The sequence below is a fragment of the Channa argus genome, chromosome 3, assembly GCF_033026475.1.
Source record: "Channa argus isolate prfri chromosome 3, Channa argus male v1.0, whole genome shotgun sequence".
Taxonomy (NCBI): domain Eukaryota; kingdom Metazoa; phylum Chordata; class Actinopteri; order Anabantiformes; family Channidae; genus Channa; species Channa argus.
Window position 1 is genome coordinate 22,527,677 of NC_090199.1, and position 24,827 is coordinate 22,552,503.

Consider the following 24,827-nt stretch of genomic DNA (forward strand, 5'->3'; position numbering starts at 1 on the left):
AAATAGAATCTCATCTGAAAAAGACAGCATGTGTGTAATGTTGTGGTGAGGGTGACTAAAGCCTCCATTAAGGTCATACCTGTGAGCTGAACTTTCCAAGTGACGTACATGCTACCCTTTTAGTACAACATTAGAGCTATTTACATACTGTATGGATTTTCTACAGACGGTCCACTTCTTGTGTATCCTGGTCGACAAACTGTGACATGTGGCTCCTATGAAGCAGAAACACACCCTTTAAATATTTTCTACCAGGCTGTGTAAGGATCATGTGTCAACTGGGGCAATGATAGAGTTATGACGTGCCGCATTTTTTTGATTTGTGTAACAAATATGTGCGACAGCAACACAATGCAGAACAGACAATGTGCATATAGATGTCCATGTGCAGACTGTACATCAGGATGTTTAGACTAATGGTTAAAACTCTGCGGTCCTACAGAAAGTTTGTCTGTGCACCTGAGACCTGATCCTGCAGGCCACTGTAATGTTACAACTCATTCATTATATCTACAATAATAATCTAACAGTGTAAAGACAGTCACGTGTCTGATGATTTGACAATCATGCTCTCACTAAACTGACAAAACGCACTCATCAGGGAAATCTGGTAAACACTCCACACGACACACATTGTATACTACACTTTATCAGGACAAGCTTTCATTCCTGTTTTTTTGGTCTATTTTCACTGATGTTCACTTGTCTTTGATCCTGGACACTAACTTTTTAAGAGTTTTCTTTTATATGTAGGATGCTGAACCTGGAAGGCTGGTGAAAGGGTTCATCCTCATTGTTGTTTCTGCACCTGCTGTACAGGTCTTGATTGAGGTCTTGTGTCCAAAATGTAGACAGTAAAGGGACTTTTAAACACAAAAAAATGAAGTTTTACTGCAAGTCGCAGGACAAGTTAAAACAATATCAATATCAATTCTACTGGCATTAAAACTAAAACAATTGAGGAACGAAATTACTCCCTTGATTGTAATTCTAAACACAAATTTCTATTTTCAATATAGTTCTTATTCAGAGTAATGCTCTAAAAATTGATGTAATTTAACGCCCCTGACACACAAAATAGTGGCGTGCAAAGTTTTATCTTTCACTTTCCCCTGATGAGTGTGTGCTTCATGAAATTGGGATGTTTTTATCTGTATTTTAATCTTGTGTCAATCACTTTTAATTGTTTTCTTTGATTGCATGTTGGATAAAGCACAGGTGTGACATTGTATGTGTGTTTGTTTTGGTGGGGGTTGGGTATTGAATTTCTCTATCCTACAGAGACACATTTCCTAATTGACCCGTGAAAAACCCATAGCTCATTGGTTTAATCACTTTGCTTCACAGGAAAGACAGAAATATCTTCAGCTGTTCAAACAAGGCCGAGGGGAAGAACCAGTTTATAGTGGTTAGAAACATATTTTTCTTGCTGTTGCAGCTCTCTTTATGAGATCACTTTTACATCAGATTATACCTAAACAAGTGTATGAACGTGTTTTGGTGCAGTTTGATGCTGAGAGTTAATGGAGGTCTACTTAACACGATGCTAATGGTGGTACAGTGCAGCGACAGTGTGTCTGCTGTGCTCCTATTGAATCTCCATTGTATTAAAAAGTTGTTGATGGTGATGCACGCTGAGGACCAGGAAGCTGTGCACACTTGTCCTGTAGTTGCAGTGTGCAAACTGCAGAATTTACATCGATGGAGCGGAACAATATGTGCTATTTAATGCAATCCAATACATGGCTCTGCAGTAAGTTCTACTTTTACAGGGTTATAATTTCTTCTTAGGTTGAAACTGTAAGAAAGGTGTTGTGTTTGTGTTTACGGCTGAGGTCAAAGTGGTTAGTGGAGTCATACTGAAGGGCATCATAAGGAGAGTTGGTTCTAAGTTTCTGGCCAGTTCATTTATTTTAAATAGGGAGACAAAACATAAACCACCTCCATTACATAAGCCACTATTATTATTCATGCCAGGCTGAATAAGGCCGTAGTGGGACAAACCATGAGAAATTCTTTTGGATGAATCTTTTTACTTGTTAGTTGAGGGTTGTTTTACAGTATATCTTCTATTAGTGACATGTAATCACATGTAAAGAAATTTATGCTACGACTAAACATAAGTGACAATGAGAAAAAACTATTATCCGTGGGCTGTAGCCTATATAGTCTGGTTATCACAGCCAAACAACAAGCTGCCCAACTAGATATTCAACCTGTCTTCCACTGAACTAATTCTTCTGTACACACCTTTGTTGTGAAGAAAACTATTATCTGCATACCATACATTGTTCTGGCATAGGACCCAACAACTTTGGAGTCCTATAAAATGCCCAGCTGTGTCAGGCAGAGAAACTCCTCGTAGACTCTCCAGCTACGGTCAGCACCTGTAGGTCAGCTTCCATCTGCACACCCTTCTCTCGCCATGCTCAACCGTCAGAACAGTAGAGGCAGCTTCAGCACCCGGAGCATCTCCAGCACCAGCCCTGTCTCCCTCATTGAAAGAATGCGGTATGGAGGCCACGCACCCAGCGTGTACGGAGGTGCAGGAGGTTTCGGGACCCGCATCTCTCAGTCCCCCTCTGCATTCCTGCCATACCAGGATACTTCAATTATCGATGAGAAGCTGACCATGCAGAAACTGAATGACCGCCTGGCCTCCTATCTGGAAACGGTAGGTGCAGATGAACACAACAGTGCAGCTCTCCAACATTTTTGAGTAATATTGTAAATTTCTGCTTTTACATGGCTTTGTAGTCAAACATTGCTCCAGATACAGTTAAGAAAACTTGTCAATCATAAAAATTACTGTAGTAAAATTAATGAAACATATCACAAATAAAAACACACAGTACACAGCTTATAATAACTGTGCACACTGTGAATGAAGGACTGTATTCAAAATGTTACTGCATTCAAAACGCTGCAGGACTAGAGTCATTTTACATTTTGACTATGCCACTTTGTGATTTGCCACTGAATGCAACACAGAGTGTATGACCCCCTATTGTCTTAACAAAAAACTTGACATGAACTTCAGAGGTTGAGAAAATTATAGAAATTATTCAAATATATATATTTTTTAATTCACCAGAATTTGGCACCGCCTGTATAGATATACTTTGAATTAAGAAATCCAGGGGAAAAAATGACTTCTAAATAGCACCCACAGTTTATGAGCCAGAACTAAAGAGCTTCATATCTGGCAACATGTATCGTGGGCTGACGTCACCCTCTCCTTGTTTGTGCAGGTGCGCACCCTGGAGGAAGCCAACAGGAAGCTGGAGCTGCAGATCAGAGAGTTTTTTGAAAAGAAAACATCCATTGTTTCCAAGGACTTCAGCAGCTACTACAGCATCATCAGTGAGCTCCAGGATCAGGTACCTCACACATCTATCTTCTCCCCGTGCTTTGGTGCAGTTTGAGCTAAAGTACAGTATGTTTATGACAATATGACAATTCTAGACATAAACTACCAGCATTTACCATGTGCATGTCCCATGACAACTATGATGACAATGACAAAGTGTGAATTAACTGAAAGAGACTCTGAAACATTAACAAAGGACATCAAAGGAACAACATTAATACTGCAGAATACATGAATCCACTAAACACTCCTCCTCCTTTTGCTACTCTGTAGATCAAACACAGAACCTTAGAGAAGGAGAGGACACTCGTTCAGATTGCCAGTGCTCAAATGATTGCCGTTGACTTCTCGATGAAGTAGGTTCACAAACTTCTGCCTGGTGTTACAATTTCACGCCCAGAGCAATTAATTACAAAAAAGAACCACATTTAAATAAAGTATTGTTATATTTTTGTCGTGTATATCTTTGCGTGCCAAATCAACATGCAGACCCTGTGGCGACCCTGAACTCGCGGGATAAACCGAAAGAACAAAAAAAGTCCATAATGAGCACATGTAGTAACATTACTCATCACTTTTTTCGTAGATATGAGAACGAGCTGAACCAACATTTGATGCTGGAGGCTGATATGACTAATTACCGGAAGTTCCGGGACTCACTGACTCTCGAGATCAGTGACTTGGAGATACAGATAGAGGAACTGAATGAGGAGCGGCTGCTCTTGAAGAAGAAACAAGAGGAGGTGAGAGCGTCTGCAGGTTTCTACAGCACAAAAGTGATGGTGTTTGTCCAATGGCGCCATCTGTTGGTGATGGGAGCTATAACACTGTGCGTTGTCCATGTTCATGTTACAGGATATGGATAGCTTGAGGATCCAGAAGACTGGTAGTGTGAACGTAGAAGTGGAAAGTGCAAATTCTGTTGACCTGTCAAAGGTTCTGGCGGAAACGAGGGAGCAATACGAAGCTCTGCTGAAGAAGAACCAGACGGAGGCCGAAAAATGGTTCAAGTCTAAGGTGAGGAAGGACAGAAGGGTGCCTGAAATGTCCACGATAGCTCAGAACAAAAAATTAAAAGATTTAAAAATCTCAAATCAGTGCATTTAATAAAATTTCTGAGCATTCGTGTAAACAGGAGGAAACTCTGGAAACAAAACCCAGTACTGAAACATCAGAGGTGCAGACGTTTTATGCACAGCGGACAGACCTGAAAAGGACACTCCAGAATCGGAACATTGATTGGAACAGTGTCAACAGTGAGGTAGACCAAGTAACAGGATTAAAAACCATTATTCTGTAAGATTTCGCTTCAACGTCGTTCCCGCGTGTCCTGCAGATTCAGTGCCTGAAGAAGAATATGTACGAGGTTACCGCTCGAAACAGTGAAACGCTCAGTAAGCTGCAGGTTACTATCACCATGCAGGAGATGGAGCTGCAGAAACTGAAAAGCGCCATTGAGGACCAGCAAGCCGAGTACATCATGCTGCTGGACGTCAAGATGAGGCTGGAGCTGGAGATCGCAGAGTACAGGAGGCTGCTGAATGAGGAACATGTAGAAAAAAAGTGAGAGATGCAGTACTTCATGTATAAGCTGTAGACCGACACTTGCAGGAATTAAATATGTTTAAAATAATGTTCTGTTTCTCTGTGGTCACCAGAGAGGTGGTGCAGGAACAAGTGCAGCTATTGGAACAAGTGGAACAAGTGGAAGTAGTGGAAGGTAGAATCCCATTCACTCACCAACATACTGTAACGTGATATAATGTTGTCATTGTGCTCTGTGATGCATTGTGTTTGTCTTCCACCTGCACAGAGGTCAAACACAACGTGGAGAAACGAACCAAGATCATCTTTGAGGAGCTTGTTGATGGTGTGGTGGTGTCCCGCAATGTTGAAGTTAAAGTGGAGAATGTGAGCAACCACAATCAACTTAGTCTCATTTAATCATTCGCTGGAATCATGGTTGAGCTGGCTTAAAGGACGCCTTCACTGATTTTGAACGTGCCTCTTTCTGTTTTAGTGTTGGTAGGACATAAATGTACATAAATGCCATTAAACTTCCCACTGACTTTCCTATAATAAAATATCTCTCTAATAATCAACACAGTAGATGTGTAGTAAAAATCTAATAGCAGGATTAAGTATTACTTTAAGTACATTACTGTTTGCTCAAATAACACAGCTGTAAAAGGGACCAGATTGAGGTCAGTTTATGATCAGAACAAATGGTAAAAACAGGTTAGGAGCTCCTGTGTGTGAAAATCTTATAAAGCAAAATAAACTTTCTGCAGTAAGTGAGTAATTTAACTCATGACCACCAGGTGTCACCCGTTCTCTCTAAAAGTGCTGTGAGTCGTTTTGCAACTTACCTTATTTGACCTTAGTTAAGTGGAAACACACTGATGCAGCTCAGAAATGTTTAAACATGATTACTTTAACTTGGTCACATGTCAGTAAACACTGATCTGCAAACAGCACACGATACGGAAACGACAATGATGCTATTTTTAAACTTTGTATTAAAGAAAAAACCCTGGATGAGCTCTGCAAAGGCACATGCAGATACTAAACACTTGCACAGAGAGAATGCATGTAAATGTTCCAAAAGAACTCTTTGTGAAGTGAAGACTTGCCTCGGTGAGGTTCACAGGTCCATCTTGAGTCACCAAAGGCGTCTTCGTTTGGGTGGGGTGGATTCAGGCAAAGACGAGAGCTTCACTCATCCACACATCACTGACTCAGCAATGAGACTTTTTACAGCTTTTGTATTTGCTGCTATTAAATACTGTGAATCACAATGTTTCAGCAGCTTTCTGCAGGGAAGCAATTTCAAGTTTGGGCAAAGAAAACCAGATTCCCATCTGTTTTTTTTTTTTTTTTCTGTTACATCGACCTTACTCAGTAGCTTAGAAACTACTTTATGTGCATCACATGAATAAAAGGCCCATTACATAACCACAATGAAGTGCTTAGCTGTGTGCAGAGGCTCTTCATTAGCTCAGTTACATTAACAACAGAAGAGACATTGAAACTTGTTACATCTTACATATCTTTCTAAAGTTAAAAATAAAAGAATCGAATTTTCTGTTACTTTTTAGACCTATAAGTGTACCTTAACATCACAGGGTGTTGCATGAATTGTTTCTTGGTGTGAAGGGTGTGGCCATTACCTGCAGGGCAACCCAACAGAAACCAGTCTGGACCTGATATAGATAAAAAAAAAAAAAAAAAAAAGCACCAAAAAAATGCAAAGGCAGAGGATCTTTGTTGAAACCACCTGATTGTGCAGTGAGTCACCACAGCCCCAACTCCTGCTCGTACATAAGATATAAAGTGAGATATTGTTTTATGTTGGCTCATGTTTGATAGACACACACCCAGTTAGAATCACTTCAGGCTATTTTTCCTGTCACAGCACATTTCGAACATACTGTTCCAGTTGTGACCACAAGCTCTTCGTACTCTTGCTTGAATGGGCCTTTAACATACTGAGAATGAAAAGTGGTTGGGGTATGTGGCACCGTAAATGTGTCATAAAGGCTTATTGATATGGTTTTGGTCAAATGCTGTGCGAGTTGAACTCCCACTCACTACATATGCACTTCACACCATGTCACTCATTGAAGACCCAAATCAGTTAAGTCTGCGGTGAGGTTTAACTTTGTTCGAAACCTTATCTAAAGCTGAATTTTCCTTGAATGGAGCCATCAGTTGTTTGCAGTAGTAAGAGCATTTTAAATAAAAATGAATCGTTCATTCATACTTGCATACCTGCTTCACACAGAAACCACAGACACACCTTGATTATTACCAGCACACATACTATCACCCTTAATCACTCAGCTCACATGAAACCGCATCTGTTGATTTTGTGCTGAAGCAGAAGAGATTGCAGACTGTTGGTTTTTTGCAGGATGTTTTATTAACACTATTTTATATCTTAATATGGATTTTGTCAAATGCATTTAACCTGCCCTTGAATGATGCAAAATATGGGCTAATGTAGGAAACAAGAGGCTGGAGTAAAAATGGCTCAACTCAAACTATAAGCTGAGCCTGCCTACCTGCAGACTACAGCGGCCTCAAAGGAGCTTTTGTGCAATTTGTGGTTTGGGAGAAGGTTCCAGGTTAGAATCCTCCGCCTTTCTGTGTGGTGTTTTCCCTGTGCTTGCGTGGGTTTCCTCCAGGTACTCTGGAGCAATCTGCAGCTGCACAGCCTCATACACAGCAAAATGATACGCTGTGTGCACAGGTGATAGATGTACACAAACTCACCACACACTAAAAGTGCAAATATTGAGCAAAAGAAATTTTCTACTATCACTTCAAATCTTTTACTTAAGTAAATTTACTAACCAGATTATATGGATTTTATTTAAAGCAGAAAAGTAAAAGTACTCCACTAAGAACACAAACTATTTTAAACATGACAAAACATGTACAGTACTTAACGGGTCAAAGATCGCAGTCCAGGTTCCTCCCTCAGTCTGAAGACATGCATGTTAGGCTGACTGGTGACTTTATATTACCGTAGGTGTGAATGGTTGTGTGTGTGTGCATGTAGTGGTGGAAAGTACTTTGTTACTGTACTTGAGTAAGTTCTTAACATATCTTTACTTTACTAAAGTAGATTTAATTATGGCTATTCTTTCTTTTACTTCACTACATCTAGGAGCAAATAACTCTACTTTTTACTCCACTACATTTCTAATCAAAGTTGTGTGACAATCATGTCACTTTACACATTTCATAATAAACCACTTGAAAACAAATCGATAGAGAGACGAACATAGATATGTTTGACATTTTAACAGTACTCAAAGTGAGCTGGTACGCAGTAATTTTACTCTTTGGCTTCCTGAACTTGGACTTGCCGTTGCCTACCTCTTTTTCTCACTCGTCGTGAGTAGTTTAGAAATAAAACTGAAAAAAGCATCAGCTATTTAACCCATCATTTATGTCTATTACCATTAATTATCTAATGTCCCCCGAACATGAAGCAACACTGGCCCAAAGAGAAGGACAGAAAAATAAAAATAGTCAAGTACTTTTACTTTTGATACTGTAAGTAATACACAAACCATGTACTTACTTACTTTTACTTAAGTAGAAATTTCAGGTTGTAATTTTACTTTACCAGAGTTCATTATTGGTTGTTTGTTTGTTGTTTTACTGAAGTACAGTTTTTGAATACTTCATCCACCGCTGTGTGCCTGTATCTCTGTGTTGGCCTGGTCAGGTTGTAGCCCACCTCTCGCCCAATGACAGCTGGAATAGGCTCCAGCCCTTTACGACCCTAAACAGGATAGGTGGTTACAGATAAATATTAATAACTAATATAAATTGGTCATGTACTGTAAAAACTTTTTGAAATCCTTTATGATTAATTCTAGGCTGAAGAAACTCCAAACCTTTGCACCTTTAACACTGAAACAATTACTATGTTTTAATGCTCTAATGCTCTAATGCTTAAATGTGAATCAAAAACTGTTGCATGTCAAGTTATATGTTTTTGCAAGGACATTTGAGCAATTAGGACACCAATCACTGAGTGAAAGTAGGTGTTGATGAATTTCTAATTTCTTGCTATTTAGAACGCAAATTATTACAAAGGGAGGCAAATATCTTTTGAAGCTTTTAAAAAATTCAAGTTTGTAAGTCATCCACCTTATTATCTATTCTACGGGTTGATGAGGTGTCCTAATTGGACTACAGCAATATTTGCCTACAGCCTGAGGAAAACTGGCTCAGCTAACTGGCTGCTGCACATCATGTTTTGACAGCAACTAATTACTAAAAAAATTCTTCTTTTAAAGATGTAATACATTTCTGTTATCAAAAGGAATTATATCTTTGCAAAGTATAAAATGTTATAATTAGTCTGTGTTGAGTTGATTCTTTTGGATCAAAATTTTGTTTTTACTTTCAACATGAAAAAAAACTCACAATCTTTGTCAAAAAAATCAAAGTCAAGTGTGTTTCTCAGTGTTGCTGTGCAGTATGTGAGAACGCTCACCTGTCAACATATCATTGACAATTGTGCAACTAATTTTGGCCCTGCCTTGCAGTAAACTTTATACAAACTAACTCAACCAGAACACACACTAATAAAATGCTTTGTTTAAATGCCACCGCTATTGCCACAGCCTACAGCTTTCTGATTGCACAACATTAAAAACCTGCACATACAGTGTCGTGCGCTCACATTAACACCATCCCTTGCTTCTACTGTACAAAAGATACAAAGCAAGCTGAATATTTCAAACTGTACAAATTGTCTTGCTTCTGTAAAAATCAATTCTTACTTTGTTTGCTGACTTGTTATATAACTAAAATGTTTATCTACACTTGTGTGCTGCAGAAAATGTCTAGGGAACATGAGAAAGAGTACGGATCAGTGTGAATGGAGCAAAGCAACTTATAGTGAAGTGCAACTGAGCTGTACAGAGCTATACTGTACAGTGTGCACACACAAGAGCTTGGTGTGTTGGTGTGAAAAGGCATCTCCAGTGAGACAAAAATATCCTTAAAGTAATGAGCATCGAGAAAATAATTTATAACCATTTAGCAAGAGCATGAGATATGTTTGTGGTGTCAAAATGAGGAGCAGCAGTAGAAAGAAGCATGTGGTTTGCATTACTACAAGCTGTGTGTGTGTGTGTGTGTGCACCATCTGCAACAGTCATACACATATAGCAGCTCCCTGTTAAAGTAAACCACAAAAATGTCAATTAATAATTTTTTTTAATAATTGTCATAATGTCATTTTTAGAAAATACTCTCCTATTTATAAGAAAATAGCTGTAAATTTCAAGTTCAAGTTCAACTTGCATGCTGGAAAAAAATCAAGCAAAATTATCTGGGAGTCAGTAAAAGGTTCTAAGGAAATACTGCGGTAAAAGAAAAAGAAGCAAATGAGGTCTTGTTTGGGCATGATGCACATGCAAAAGAAAAAATGTCAAGACAAGAACATGCAGCCCCAAATGTGGTGAGCTTTCCAAAAATGCTGGCCGGGTCTCAACTGACATCACACATGTCCATCAAAACTAACTGACAACCCTGCAGGCTATAGCTGAGCTGACACCTGAGAGGATGTAAGATGTGAAAAACAACCAAACCTGTGAATTACAATAGAACCAATATTTAAAATATGACATTTAGAAGATCTATTACACTATTATTATGTTGCCTTAGCAACATAACAGTTTGACAGTCCAACTCTTAAACTATTCTACAAATTCAATAAAGACACATCACCTGTCAAACGTTAAACCTACTGGATCTAACTGAATAACTGACCTGAGCCTTACAGTAACGGGTGGGGCTGTTTTATAATTCAAAGTAAGTTCTGCAGAAATAAAAGATAAAGTTTTATGGGGATGCAAGTGCACATTGATTTGGAGCATGGTATGCAAGGTTGACTGGATTAATGAGTGGTTATGGTTTGTTTGAGGTTACTGGTAGTTATGAGGTTTGAATGAATTTAACAAGAGGATTATGTTTAATCCAGCTTTCTCTTCCTGCTCAGACTTTTTTTGAGCATTTTTGAGCAAAATGAGCCTGAAAGTTGTGTATGTGACGGGTGGGGCTGACCACCCTTTTTAGGTATTGCTCCTCCCTTGTGGCCTGCCTGGCCCCACCCACAACACTGGCAGCAACTCCTGCAGCAGCCTTGAACAGGATAAAAAGGAGAAGGGGGAAGAGTTGTGCATCTCAGCCCATCTCATTCTCTCCAGGCTAGGCAGATCTCCAGTGCAGACTTCACGATGTCCCTGTCACTACAAAGCAGCAGCATGTCATCCTATTCTGGTCGCTCCATGAGTGGTGGTGGAGGCTTTAATAGAAGCTTTGGTGGAGGCTTAGGTGGAGGAAGCATGGTACGAAGGGGATATGCTTCAAGTGTGCATGGTGGTGCAGGTGCCGGTGGAGGAAGAATCTCTGTTTCCACCTCTAGTTTCCGAGCTGGAGGTGGCGGAGGTGCTGGAGGTGCTGGAGGTGGTCTAGGTAGCAGTTTTAGTTATGGCCTGGGTGCGGCTGCTGGCTTCGGAGGTGGAAGTGATGACTTCACTGTTGGGACCAACGAGAAGGCCACCATGCAGAACCTGAACGACCGTCTGGCCAGCTACCTTGATAAGGTCCGAAAACTTGAGAAGGCCAATAGTGAGCTGGAGCTGAAGATCCGCCAGTTTTTGGAGACTAAGACCTCCCCTACTGCCCGTGACTACTCTCATTACGAGGCCACCATTGCTGAACTGCAGGGAAAGGTATGTCTCTGTATGACCTCTGAGAGCTGAGATTTGCATTGCAATTCAAAAAAAACAATGCATCTGTCAGATGAATAGGTTCAAAATGATACATTAAAACACAAAGTTAGTATAAAAAGCAATGCACACGATTACAGATTCCACAGCTGGAGGGCAAATTGTACTAATTATGCAATATGAAACATTTCTCAAACACCCAGATCCAGGATGCTACCTGTGTCAATGGAGGCATCTATCTGGCCATTGACAATGCAAAACTGGCAGCAGATGACTTCAGAACCAAGTAAGTGTCAAGATGAGAAAATTTGCCGACAAGCAACGAGTCATTTAGATTCTAAAGAGGTAGACGCTGATGTTGGGTTGTAAATGTGTGATCTCTTGTTCCCTGACAGGTATGAGAATGAACTTGCCATGCGTCAGTCAGTTGAAGCAGACATCGCCGGTCTAAAGAGACTGTTGGATGAGCTGACACTGGCCCGATCAGACCTGGAGATGCAGATAGAAGGTCTCAAGGAGGAGCTGATCTTCCTCAAAAAGAATCATGAGGAGGTGGGTAGTAAAGAGTGACAAGTCCTGAGTGAATCCGAATTTAAATTCACCAGCTTTTCAAATATCCACCTCTTAACAAACTGTATGTGCAACAGGAAATGGCCTCCATGAGGACCCACATGAGTGGGCAGATCAATGTGGAGGTGGAAGCAAGGCCGCAGCAAGACCTGAGCAGCATTATGGCTGAGATTCGCGAGCAGTACGAGAACATGGCTGCCAAGAGCCAGAAAGACCTTGAATCTTGGTTCCAGGCAAAGGTAAGACTGGGCCAAAACCATCGGTACTATGTAATTTCTCATTGTCTGCTTTGACCATTGATCTAAGGCGTGCGGTAAAACATGACACGGTTGTTCTCCTACAGACAGAGACGTTGAACAAGGAGGTCGTAGCTAGCACAGAAGTTCTTCAATCTACCAAGACAGAGATCACGGATCTCCGCCGCACAATGCAGGGCCTGGAGATCGAGCTACAGTCGCAACTCAGCATGGTAAGTGGAAAAAAATCTCTGCTCTTCTTTAGCTTTACACGATTTACGCATGGCACCCTCAGATTTTTTCTACACGTTTATTGTTCTTCTTTTTATCCTCCAGAAAGCAGCTCTGGAAGGCACTTTAGCTGACACAGAGGGACGTTTTTCAATGAAGCTCCAAGGGCTTCAGATGCAAGTGACACGCCTGGAAGAACAAATGATGCAGCTGCATGCCGACATGGAACGCCAGAACCAAGAGTACAACATGCTGCTCGACATCAAGACACGGCTGGAGATGGAGATTGCGGAATACAGGAGGCTGCTGGAAGGAGAGGGCAGGTAAGAGATGTGCAGAGGAGGATTTTGTCCTTTGAACTAACAGTCGGCTCCATAACTCACTGTACTTCTCTCCTCTTCTACAGCGGTAGTTATGGTGAGAGTTCAGTAAAATCAACCAAAACCAAGGTGGTAGTGGTCACAGAGGAAGTGAAGGATGGCAAAGTGGTGTCCCAAACGACTACAACCAAATAATCTGTCTCACACAGCAAAAGCAACAGAAGCCACACCTGAAGCTCAAGCTCTGAATCCAAACTTCCTTTGCATACACGTTTCAATGCAATAAAAGGTTTGCTGACTACTACCTTGTCCTGGTTGTTTCACTGATGTGTGTCTGTTTAATTTGAAATAATGACATCAGTATAAAGGTGAAGTTACTTGATTATAAACCAAAGATCTTATGAAAATATAAATTTCATCATCATTCTCAGAAAAACAAATTTCAGATCTATGAAACAATTGTTTTAACACTTATCTCTACATGTAACACCTGTTCAGAAAGGAATCATAATAACAGCTCCATAATAATAATAATATGTAATCATGTACAGTATAATATATCATATTATACTGTATAATATATTATATATTAAACGCTCTATGTGTAAAATGTTAAAGAAATATTATAATATAAAAAACATAAAAATATATCAAATTGGAACAAAGAGTAATAATACTCCTTCCTACTAACAGCGAGCTCAAAACTTAAATGGCACAGGCCACACAGTGTGCAGCAGTACAACACTGTATGAATGTATGTAGTAACTGCAGTGAGCCACTGGGCCCCTATAGCTACAGGGTTCAAACAAGGTTCAAACAAGTTCTCGATTTAAATCTACTTTATCCCAGAGAAATTGACTGAGGAGTTAATGGTATTTTACTCACACCTAATGCATGCTGGGACAGGCCCCATGTCCTATATTACAGTCACCAGCGCTACACTTATTGGTGTTTGGCCACGAGGGGGCAGAACATGTATACAATCATGATAAACTGGCAGCCACCCTTTCATACCAGAAAGTTGGATCTTGCACGGATTTGTCTCTGAAAAGTGAATCCTGCTTCACGCAAACTCATCCCTGGGCCTGCCAGCCTATCCCCTATACTTTGCCCTGAAATGACTCACATACATAAGACAGCTTTAATTTAACATAATAGCCCATTTGTCTTATCTTCTTTCTAAGATAAGGAGTAATTATTGACCTTGTTTGCTGTCTGTAACGTCCTGTGAATGTTTCTCCAAAAGGTTGTACTGGGCAACAGAGAATTTCTAAGCTCACAGCTCACTAAAAATTATCCATGGGGCAGAGGAACTGTAAAAAGTTTTAAAAACCGCAACATAATCATCCCTTGGAGCTACCAAAATCACCTTATTATTGCAAATGGTCTCTTAAGTGGCTTTTTAGCTTTGTTCATGCTAAAAGTTTGCAGTTCAAACAAACAAACCTCGCTGTGCTGCAGAGTGCGCTTTCTCACTAAGAGTGAATACTTCACATTACAAGCGCATGTGTTCAAACATGTTACTGCAGTGAAATACAGCTGTACCCCAAGACACAGTGCCATCACCTTGGGGCATGTCTACAGGTGAAGCATAGCACACCTCTCACAGCAGAAGCATGGTGCTGGCTTGGGTGTTGCGTAAGAGGCTTGGAACTGTCAACCAGGGAAACTTAAACTATGATTTATTCAGCCTGGTGTGACGTAACTCTTCAAGAATATGGCATAAGTAAGTTATTTCTCCCTGTGGGATAACAAGCATGAAAATGTAGAATATTATGTGCTTATTGTAGAATTACACAACACAAGAAACTTTAATTCAACTGCATAATCTTTATTGATTTTTTCTAATTGCTCCAGGTTTTCATACAATCTTATCCACATCAACAGTCTGACTGCTCTGCACCACCTTTCCGTCCACAACGGTCTCCACCACAGTGATAATCTTTGTGACCACTAGAGAAGATAGAAGAAACAACAATCATAAGCTACAATCATGCTACATCTGTTTAATCTTAAGTTAAATATCAAAATTTAAACAGCACATTCATGATAATATATATATATATATATATATATATATATATATATATATATATATATATATATATATATATATATATATATTGGAAAAATTGCCTACCTTGTTTCAAGCTGGTAATGGAGGGAAAATGAGAAGAGAGGGAAACATTAGTTTGAAATATAACATTTCTTCTTTACCATTTAGTGTTTTGATAGACTTTAGGGTACACATCACTAGTCCCCTTGGGGAAATCATCATAAACAACTCCTACATTCACACTACTAGTTAGGTGTCTTGTCTAGGGAAACTTTAACATAGGCAGAACTGAACCACTGATCCTGCAGGAACAGATAAGAGCTCCTCCTGGGCTTGAACCCAGGACCCCCTACTCACTAAGTGAAACTGTTCCCTAAACTGTTTCACTGTCTCACCTTTCATCTTCCCCATCCAACAACCTTCTGTACTCTGCAATCTCCAGCTCTAGTCGAGTCTTGAGGTCCAGCAGTATGTCATACTCCTGCTTGGTGCTGGCGATGTTGCCGTGGAGCTGGGACAGCTGAGACTCCAGGTGGGTGACCATGTTCTGGAGGTTTGCTAGCTGTGCTGTGTACCGTGCCTGAGTCTCTGCCAGGGTTCCCTCCAGAGACGCTTTCTATTAGGGACAGAGGATGAAGTTGTTAGTTCAGCAGGCAGACAGTGATTTTAAACCGTATCCTGTTTTTCTATGTACCATGTAAAACAATGAAGTAACACTCACAAACTACAGCGCCATCTTTAAGCCTGCAGTACCTCTGACCCTATCACCATACCCTAACCCTAATATAATATCTAACTTAAATCCACAGTGTTGTTACCAGCTGTAGTGTTGAGTTATAGCAGAATATGTTGACGCACCATGCTTAAATTAGACTGTAGATCAATCTGAAGCCTTTGGAGTGTGTTCTTCAGGTCTTTAATCTCTGTGTGGGATGATGCCAGACACTCTGTGTTTGTGATCACTTCCTGTTCCACTGCAGCAATCTGGGCAGAGACACAAAGTGACATATGTTAGCTAAGATCATTGGTAGATTACTGATGCATTTAGCTCTTTGAATATCACTCATCAAAGTTGCGACTTCTCACCTTGTTCTGGTACCATAATTCTAGTTCCTTGCGATTCTTGCCGATCACGCCCTCATAGTGTTCTCTGATCTCTGTCATGACCTGGTTCAGGTCTGTGGAGGGAGAAGCATCGACGGCCACGTTGACCTGGCCGCCCATCTGACTCCTCAGCAGAGCCACTTCCTGCAGGGGTCAAAGGGCCTTGATTAGTCTATGTCATCACTCAAACTAGTTTATTGTTTTTAGGAAACATTAGGTGCTTTGATTTGTGTTAAACTGAGTGTGGAGTTTCAGTGCGTTTAAACATGTGTGTGTTGGACTAACAATGAGCTAATGGAGGGAGAGAAGAATACATGGAAGTGTGATGGGGGAAGAGGTGTAGTGCTGGGAAAAGGGAAAAAGCGGCAGACCTGTTTATAAATATATTAACATTGTGTTTCCTCTGTGTTACCTGAGGATGTCTGTGTGTTCTGACAAATTTAGATTAGGCCACAATAGTTGGGTTTGACAAATGTTGACAACTTTGTCTTAGGCTAAATAGCTGCTGTGTGAAATGCCCTGCTGCTGAAAAGATGGATGGTGTTTAATGAGTCGCCAGTGTAGTAATGTACTTTTGGTCATGTGCATACATAGTGAGTAGGAACATATCATATGCTGAAATATGTAAAAACATCAGTTTTGCTGCAAATTTTGAACTGTTTAAGACTAGTGCACTTGTGCTGGATGTCCCCGACCTCACCTCTTCATGGTTCCTCTTGAGCATGATGAGCTCTTCCTTCAGGGTCTCATACTGACTCTCCAGATCCATCCTGGCCAGGTTCATATCATCCAGCAGCCTCTTCAGCCCTGCAGTGTCCGCCTCCACAGCCATCCTCATGGCCAGCTCAGTCTCATACCTGTGGGAGGAAGGTGGATGGACAGGTGAGAGAAGTTTCAGCAGGTCATTAAGATAAGAAGTTGCCAACTGGACAATAGGCAACACTTTAATGCACATGTAAAGTCAGGGCCAGAAACACACACTCACTTCATTTTGAAATCCTCAGCAGCCAGTCGTGCGTTGTCAGTGTCCAGCACTGTCTTAGCATTGAGCTTGGAGGCGATACGAATCTGAGAGGGAAACAAAAACAGAGGTTAAAACAAAATCAAACACTAAACACTATAAAGGTTTGTACTACATGTACATGTACTACAATGCTTTACTTCTACACCACATAGACCCTGATATAAATTTGCAGACTGTACACCTGCACCGTAGTCCTGTGAAATTAGCCCTGTGGCAGGATGTGAATGAAAATCACCACCTTCTTTGTTTTTGCTTTGATCTGCTTCCTGAAAAGAAAACCTACACCAACCTTTGCAATAATGGCTGTAATAATAATAATATTGACTCTTTTAATCATTCATCACAACCCTGCATGCTACATACCCAACTCTCTCCACAATGAATGTTAACAATAGAAAGATGAGAAACAAAACAGAAAAGCTGAAACTCATTCTGTGTTTCCTTCCTCTTACCTTGTCCTTCAGCTCATTAATAGTGGCGAAGTAGCTGGTGTAGTCACGGGAGATGACAGTTCTGCTCTGGTACCCCTCTCTGATCTGCTTGTCCAGGCGTTCGTTCTCCTTCTCCAGGGTGCGAACCTTCTCCAGGTAGGAGGCCAAGCGGTCATTCAGGTTCTGCATGGTGGCTTTCTCGTTGGTTCCAACGTGGAGGTCCAGGTTGTCAGTCAGATTGAAGCCTCCAGCAACAGGAGAGTAGCTCATCTGGGATGTGGAGATGCGGGTGCCATGACCACCTGCTCCACCGTAGACACTCATGGTCTTCTGGCCATATGATCTGCTGCTGTATGACATGGTGGAAGTGCTGGATCTGGACCAAGTAGGATTACTAGAGATGATCTGGAGTTAAATGCATCACGTTGGTCTCCTTGGTTATATAGCTGCTCCCCACAGCCAAGTGGGAAGGGCTAGGTGGTATTTGAAAAAGAAGAATGCGGCTGATGGGCTACCCCCCTACTCTTCTATGCGATCTCGCCATCAACATGGGTGTGGTAGGTAACCTTTTCAGGTCAGACTCGTGATTCCACATTTTATGTTTCTCAGTGGGTCTTTTCTTTTGATCTTTTACACAGCCCCATCACTTGAGCTGTTTGTAATCACAGACCTCCCGTTTGGCTTCTTTAAAGTAGATTTAGAGACACACAGAGTTTAAAAATATTACGTTACTATGTAAGAAACTGACATTCACTCAGCTTTATTGCTCACAGCAGTGACAGAAATGGCACATACCAGCAACATTTTCACCTTAGTGAAACTTGGGGCCAAAGCATGAGGGTGAAGCATTTATAAGATATCCAATGCTATATTTACTATGACAGCTTTCAGCAACATCTCCAAGTCAATATTAATACATATTTATAAAATAAAATTATATGAATGAATTAAAATTGTGTCCATCTGTTCTCCTTCAAGGTGTAAACAGTATGCATGGGTTCATAAAAAAACTAATTGCACTTCCTCCAGAGGCAAAAAAAAAAAAAAAAAAAAGACAGAGAAATGTGAGAATGACACAGTTTTGCATCTATATGTGTCAAAATATTTTAAATCCAAACACTTGGAAGCGTACGGTGCTAGAACGGTGCGCTTTAAGAGCTAAGTCAGATGCTACTGTAATTCACATTCATCTATCATAGCAAAGCGAACATGCTCAACACAAAAATCCTCTCATAACAGGCAAAGCAAATATGTGCTGTGTTAGTGTTGCTCTGCATGATTCTGGCACGTTCCTCTATTTTAGTTTGCTTGAAATTTGTCTCAACCATTTTCTGCAATTCTGTGCTCAGTTACTAATCTTCTTTGGTTCTTTACTTACATGAAATTTGCGAAAACGCAACAGTCTTAACACTGACACTGTCTACAGCATTATACATATCTGTGAGTACGTTTTTCAATGTGGGCCGGTGTCTGATAGCAAAAGTGCTTTTGAAATGTTTTAGGTTGTGGCAGAAACACTTCTCTGCATAGCATTTGCAATCATGATCAGATTGTGGGATAAAATTCCCTCTGCCTGATGAGTTTCTGATAAATGAATGTTGCTTCACTGGTTAAACTGCACGGCCTATTGTCACAAGCTTTTGTGGAACCTTTTGGAAATGTTGTGTAGGATTCTGAAGGTTGGATTTGACCTTAGAAATACTACTTCTATTGGTGTATAATTGTTACCCTTCATAACAGACACCCACCCAGATGCCAGCAGAAAAAGATCGATGACCAAATAATTCTTTGAACAACATACCAAAGCTGCCTGACTGTCTTCCTCCGTCACCACTGTACCAGTGTGTCACTCAGCAGTGTTGCTGATGTGCAGGGTGAGGTTGTTTCTGAAAGACGTCACTGAGCTATTTTTTAAACATTGTATTATTTGAAAAATATTCATCAGAGTCATGTCACCTATTTAATTACTAAGATGGTAGTACAACGACTTATTTGGTTTATGAGAATGAAGTTCTTGACATGAAACCTTTAGTTTTTGTATCTTCAAATTTAATCACACAAAGAGTTCATCAGTTAGCTAAAAGAGTAAACATTCGACCTGCTTGATTTGTTAATTTCTAGGTAATTCAATGTAGAATGTCTCCTTTTAATTTTCACACCACTTTATGAATAATGCACAAATTGCTCTTGACTCCTGAGGTCGATCCACTTGAAAGTAAATAAATGAACAACTGAGAGCCTTTAAATCAAGTTGTTATTCTTTAATATAGTTTAATACATTATTGAAAATCACGGCAACTTTTAATCGTCGTTTTTTTTCTTCCGTCCAGGCTGTTTGCCTGTCTCCTCTCTCTCTCTGTCGTTTTGCCAGGTATGATGAAAAAATCTGCTGGTGATACCTGGAAGTTGCTTATCTCCTCCCTGATTATATCTTGCTTGTTTGCTTCTTATTGCTCTTCTCTTCTTTTCTCTCTGCACTCTCCACACACCCTGACTGGTTGGGGCAGGTGGCCGCCCACCCTGAGACAAAGGGTATGATATGACATGCAGCAACGGTCCCCAGGATATCTCAAACACAGGGAAACATATTGTTTGCCTTGAATAGCCTACATGTTAAATGAAGCCAGAGCTATTTCTGTCCTAATAAGTGAAACTAGGATGGTTAGAATAGTTAATGTGAAGATTAGCCCGACCCCCCAGGGACATCGCAGGGCAGTATTCCCTGTTGCCTGTTGACACTGGAACGAGAATGAAAAACAGTTAGCTGCAGTTTTAGGCTCTTCCTGTCAAATAAAGCTTGAGATATAAAAACTAATCTGAATAATTCTCCATGTGAATAAACAGTTAAGTCAGCCTAATGTTTCAAGGTGATCGGGCCAAGTTATCTAAGTTTTATATTGTCTTTCAGGGCACTGTAAAATTGATAAACAAACAAACAAAATACAATTTTATCTTTACTAACTTCGGCCATTAACACATTTTTAAAGTAAAAGGGGGACTTAAAAATGATTTAGACACATTTTGACATGTCACACACATTCTGTGTGCTGGAATCATTATATCATACGGTCTGTTCTATTTAGGAGACAACATGTGCTCAAGGTCAAATCCATTCTCATTGACAGCATTACATACGTGTCTTCTGAGTGATGTCATTTCATCACGGTAATAATTTTGTTCTTCTAGGTTTTACAACCTCCTTTCCTCTGAGCCTTGTGGGCCCAACAGCCCTATAGTAATGCAGTAACCTGATATGCGGGACTGGCTTGTGAAGCAGCCTTCATCAGTGTACCTTAATCTCTTTGAATATTTTTCTCAGCTCTAGGTAGAAAACATCTTTTGTTCCTAGAAACACCTGAGACAAAAATGCTGTTCTGTCTGCCGTGTCTACGCCCCACTGACACCCTTAGATGTTACTAAAAACACCTTTTATTAGATAGATAAGGGATGTTAACATGTTAACATGTTATCATGTCGTAAGAGGCATTTTAGCTGTAGTAACAAAACTCTACTCATATATGAACAGTACACTTTTTGCGTGGCCATTTTTCCTGACTGTTCATAAGAAGTGCTTTTGATGTATGGTCTTGCACGTACACGTGAGTTTACATTGCCGTTCAGCAAAGTTGTGGACAGAATTAGATTAAATGACTTAAACAAATAAGGAGCCAATCCCAAAGAGTTGTGGTTCAACAAACTGACACTGGGACAGAAAACTTAGTGTGAAGGAACTTTCAGTGCTCATAAATGTCTACACTGTGCTTTTCAGGCTGCTTATTTTAACTATATACTGTATACAAACAGGGAATATTTATTAGAGCATGAGAAACATGGGCCTTTTTGCACGTGGAAGTGTTAAAATGATGAAAAAAACTGTCTTATTCACAACACAACACAGACCTATAACAGACAAATCCTGGAAAACAGACATTTCTGCAGATCACAATGAAAACACCCTGTAAGAGCAACACATGTCTGTAACTATCTACTTCCTGCTGTGTGACATGATGAATAGTTTTTAGTTTTAAATTGCCACTTAGTGATATTATTAAGTCAAACTCTGGATTATGTTGTCAAGTGTGTTTACAGTGCACAGTACAGAGCTTTCAGACGCTCTTCTCTTGTTTCAGCTTTGTTATGTTGCTGCCTGATATGACAGTTGCTTTTTTTAAATGTTTAAAATTCCAAATCTACACCCAGTACCCCATAATGACAAAGTGAAAAGAGAATTTTATAAAAATGTGTTGCAAAAGTGAATACTTATGACATGTAATATTTCTTTTTTTTTTCTTTCTGAGTGTAGATTAATGAGAAAAAACAATTGAATGATTGTGGTATCAGGCAGCAACAGACCAAGACTGAAGAAAGCAAAGGGGGTCTGAAAACCTGAGAGCACTGTAGAGATGCAAATGACCTAAAGGAAAGAATGCTGTAATGTAAAATGAAAAACGATGCAACACTGACCAATCCTGGCCAAGCACACACTCACCACCCACCACCCAGCATCAACTCTCCACTCCCACTTTATTTCACTGTACAGAACTCAGCACAGGGCTCAAAGCGGACACAAATTATCTGCTAATAAGAACATGAATGAATACATTGTGCTTCTGCCATTTTCACTCACTGCAGAAGCCCAAACGTCTTCAGCCATTTACACACAAACACACTGTACATTATGCGTGTGTGCATGTTGTACGGATACATACATGGGTTTTGATAGTCTGAGTCACAGAGAGAGGAAAAATGTGATGCTTGTGTGTGACTAAACACCTTGGAATTCACTGAAAATTAAATACACCCAGTTTTAAAATATGTTTGCATTAATACATTTCGTTGTTTTTATTACACAGACATTGTCGTGGTTTGAATATCATATTTCTCTTTGACTTTCCTTGTCTGTGTCAGTCTGATAGGTACGAAATATCTTATTCTCTTGCAGGAAAAAAACTCTCTCTCCCTTTTTGCAACTTTCCTAACCCCCCTGGGTGTGGCACGCTGATTCAGTGTGGCTGGCAAACACTCTGACTCCATAATAAGCAGTTTGTTCCCCCACTATCACTAGGTGGTGCACTTTAGCTGAACATCTCACCTGCACTGCTCAGACATTTGCTTCGGAGGAAGGGTGCGGCAGCGAGATAAACTGTTGCATTTCTCAACTCAACTTCAAAATTGTGTCCTAAAAATGTTACTTGTCACTGTTATGAATGTTGTGTAGGTTAGAAACATGACAGTTTTAGCAGTTTTGTTCCAAATGTAAACATCAAGACAGGGCTGCAACCGGCTCAAAGTTGCTCTCCTGTGTGCTCAGTACGCAGAGGGACGCTATAACAGGTGAGCTACACTTGCCTAGAACAAGGGAAATTATTCCTCAGTAATTATTTAGCTGCTTTATGAACAGCAGAACTACTGAGGAGTTACTAAAGGCACATACTTCAGGGATCTTTATTTTAAATTTGGTATTTATCCATGTATGTGTGAAATCTAATACATGTGACACCCTCCTATGGCATGTTTCATTAGCACTCACATGAATCAGTACTTTCTAAAGAAAAATCTGAGTACAAAGGCATAAATCACTTTTAGGCAGGGCCAGGCTGTCTACTGATGTATCGTTAGTCGCTCTGTTGGAAAGAGCTGAGCTGTTGACAAAGCAGACTTCTGTTTACTCATGCTAAAGAGGATCAATGGATGATTGAATCCATATGACCCATATACACCTGCTGCTACACACACACACACACACACACACACACAGGCACACACACACAGACACATTCACAGGTGTACTCCCACCTCCCACCTCAGCACATTTGTCGATGGGGTGTTTTCCGGGCAGGGCCTTTGTCAGGGATGTTGGGTGAGTGCAGTTAGAGTAGTGGAGCATGATGACACAGTGCCTGAGCAGGGGTGTGGTACATTCAGAGGAGGCCCCAAGGACCATGTTGCTCCATCGAGCTCACATCTCTGATTCATAGTTGCTTATTCAGCACAGACACTGCTGCCTGTGCACCATTGTATCTGTACGAATACGACCAAGACATTTCAAACAATTCTGAATATACGTTGTTGTCTTGGTTGTTGAGAAAGACAGATGACCTTTTTCACCTTTGGAACTGATTTACCAAACCTTATCAAACACTCACAGTGGAAAACCGTCCATTGTTAGCAAACTAAAATGTGCAAGGTTAGAAGAGTCAGCCTTGGTCAGCCGTGCAGTGAGAATGTGGCACAATGAGCTGCACAAATGTGCTGTTGGTCATGCTCCTTCCCGAGGACAGATTTAGCAGGAAACTTAGCACTTCATCAGCAACATAATCTTATTATTTAATTTCTTCATAGGTCATATTTTGTATGTAGACAGTCTAATGCTTTGAGCTAAATGTCCCCTCTGAGCACACTAATGTGCTCATGTTTATCATGTTACTTCAGTGTTTTACTATTCTAACATTTGCTAAAAGTAAAGGATCGTCAAATTGATTACTCATCCAGAGCAGCCACAAATCACTTAAGTTGCTTTTTATTCTCTGGTGAACGGTCCTCGCTACGTTGTAACAATCATGTAACATGAACAAAACTTTGTGTAAGTTATAGTGGCAAACCTTAAGTCACTGAAACACTAAAGAACAATTCATTTAAGTGATATTTTGACATGACAGTGATGTGCCAACTTGCTAAAGGAAGCTACCAGGTAATGAAAGACATGAGAACAGCGGCCAAATTGTATTCCCACTGCACACTGAAACTCATGACCCTGCACTCGCTTGCTCTCAGGTTCAGGAATCCAGACCATCCAGAACTTTAAACAATAGATGAGTTACAAGCATAAGTGGTGACACATTCACTTTACCATCCTCGTTGCTATGGTGACAAACAAATGAAGGATTATTTTGATACTGTTGTGAGTCTATTGTAACCTCAAGGTGATATGCTTAAAGGAAGAAACAGAACACTGGACTTCCTTTCATGCCTCCCTAAACCTTAAATTCTCTTTGTTTTTGTGTTGAATGGAACCATCCCTCTATTCTCTACAGATGAACGTAGGAAATTCATAACAGAACAGAACGGATGAAGTATTTAGCTGTGATTGCTGGAGGTAGTCTCACTGTTTCAGTTAACTGTGAGACTACTTCACAGTTAATATTTAATTCATGTTTTACTCATACCACTTAATATTTTTCCTTCCCTTTGAAAATCTCTACACTATGGTAATTGCAGCACAAC

The 24,827-nt window shown here is 40.3% G+C and overlaps 3 protein-coding genes across 5 annotated transcripts; 2 read left to right on the plus strand and 1 right to left on the minus strand.

Moving 5' to 3' along the window:
- The first annotated feature begins 1,887 nt into the window (after positions 1–1,887).
- On the plus strand, positions 1,888–10,000 carry LOC137123795 (keratin, type I cytoskeletal 20-like). 3 transcript variants are annotated; one of them, XM_067498019.1, is made up of 9 exons: positions 1,920–2,674; positions 3,252–3,380; positions 3,644–3,726; positions 3,957–4,113; positions 4,226–4,387; positions 4,506–4,631; positions 4,794–4,933; positions 5,029–5,090; positions 5,184–9,993. In XM_067498019.1, exons 1-9 carry the CDS (start codon positions 2,426–2,428, stop codon positions 5,312–5,314), a joined length of 1,239 nt encoding a protein of 412 aa, XP_067354120.1. In that variant the 5' UTR covers positions 1,920–2,425; the 3' UTR covers positions 5,315–9,993. The 3 variants fall into 3 exon arrangements, with proteins under 3 accessions (XP_067354122.1, XP_067354120.1, XP_067354119.1); XM_067498018.1 differs by having other exon boundaries at positions 1,946–2,674; positions 4,707–4,933; positions 5,184–9,987; XM_067498021.1 differs by lacking the exon at positions 4,506–4,631 and having other exon boundaries at positions 1,888–2,674; positions 5,184–10,000.
- Positions 10,001–11,071: 1,071 nt separating this feature from the next.
- Positions 11,072–13,289, plus strand: krt15 (keratin 15). Its single transcript, XM_067498017.1, has 7 exons — positions 11,072–11,634; positions 11,835–11,917; positions 12,027–12,183; positions 12,279–12,440; positions 12,545–12,670; positions 12,774–12,991; positions 13,075–13,289. Exons 1-7 carry the CDS (start codon positions 11,137–11,139, stop codon positions 13,181–13,183), a joined length of 1,353 nt encoding a protein of 450 aa, XP_067354118.1. The 5' UTR covers positions 11,072–11,136; the 3' UTR covers positions 13,184–13,289.
- A 1,509-nt stretch (positions 13,290–14,798) lies between these two features.
- Positions 14,799–18,076, minus strand: krt98 (keratin 98). The gene is made up of 7 exons (XM_067498022.1): positions 17,625–18,076; positions 17,134–17,216; positions 16,849–17,005; positions 16,131–16,292; positions 15,903–16,028; positions 15,129–15,660; positions 14,799–14,941 (listed from the first exon to the last, which is right to left on the minus strand). The coding sequence occupies exons 1-6, from the start codon at positions 17,961–17,963 to the stop codon at positions 15,436–15,438; spliced, it is 1,092 nt and encodes a 363-aa protein (XP_067354123.1). The 5' UTR covers positions 17,964–18,076; the 3' UTR covers positions 14,799–14,941; positions 15,129–15,435.
- Between the last annotated feature and the right edge of the window lie 6,751 nt (positions 18,077–24,827).

What these genes read in the sequence shown, in the direction of transcription:
- krt98 (XM_067498022.1), bottom strand. Translation starts at nt 17,963, where the DNA reads ATGTCATACAGCAGCAGATCATATGGCCAGAAGACCATGAGTGTCTAC. An exon ending in GCTGAGGATTTCAAAATGAA is followed by an intron (nt 17,006 to 17,133) that starts GTGAGTGTGTGT and finishes TTCCTCCCACAG; the next exon opens with GTATGAGACTGAGCTGGCCA. An exon ending in TCAAGAGGAACCATGAAGAG is followed by an intron (nt 16,293 to 16,848) that starts GTGAGGTCGGGG and finishes TGACCCCTGCAG; the next exon opens with GAAGTGGCTCTGCTGAGGAG.
- LOC137123795 (XM_067498018.1), top strand. Translation starts at nt 2,426, where the DNA reads ATGCTCAACCGTCAGAACAGTAGAGGCAGCTTCAGCACCCGGAGCATC. An exon ending in TCAGTGAGCTCCAGGATCAG is followed by an intron (nt 3,381 to 3,643) that starts GTACCTCACACA and finishes GCTACTCTGTAG; the next exon opens with ATCAAACACAGAACCTTAGA. An exon ending in TGAAGAAGAAACAAGAGGAG is followed by an intron (nt 4,114 to 4,225) that starts GTGAGAGCGTCT and finishes TTCATGTTACAG; the next exon opens with GATATGGATAGCTTGAGGAT.
- krt15 (XM_067498017.1), top strand. Translation starts at nt 11,137, where the DNA reads ATGTCCCTGTCACTACAAAGCAGCAGCATGTCATCCTATTCTGGTCGC. An exon ending in TTGCTGAACTGCAGGGAAAG is followed by an intron (nt 11,635 to 11,834) that starts GTATGTCTCTGT and finishes TCAAACACCCAG; the next exon opens with ATCCAGGATGCTACCTGTGT. An exon ending in CTGCTGGAAGGAGAGGGCAG is followed by an intron (nt 12,992 to 13,074) that starts GTAAGAGATGTG and finishes CCTCTTCTACAG; the next exon opens with CGGTAGTTATGGTGAGAGTT.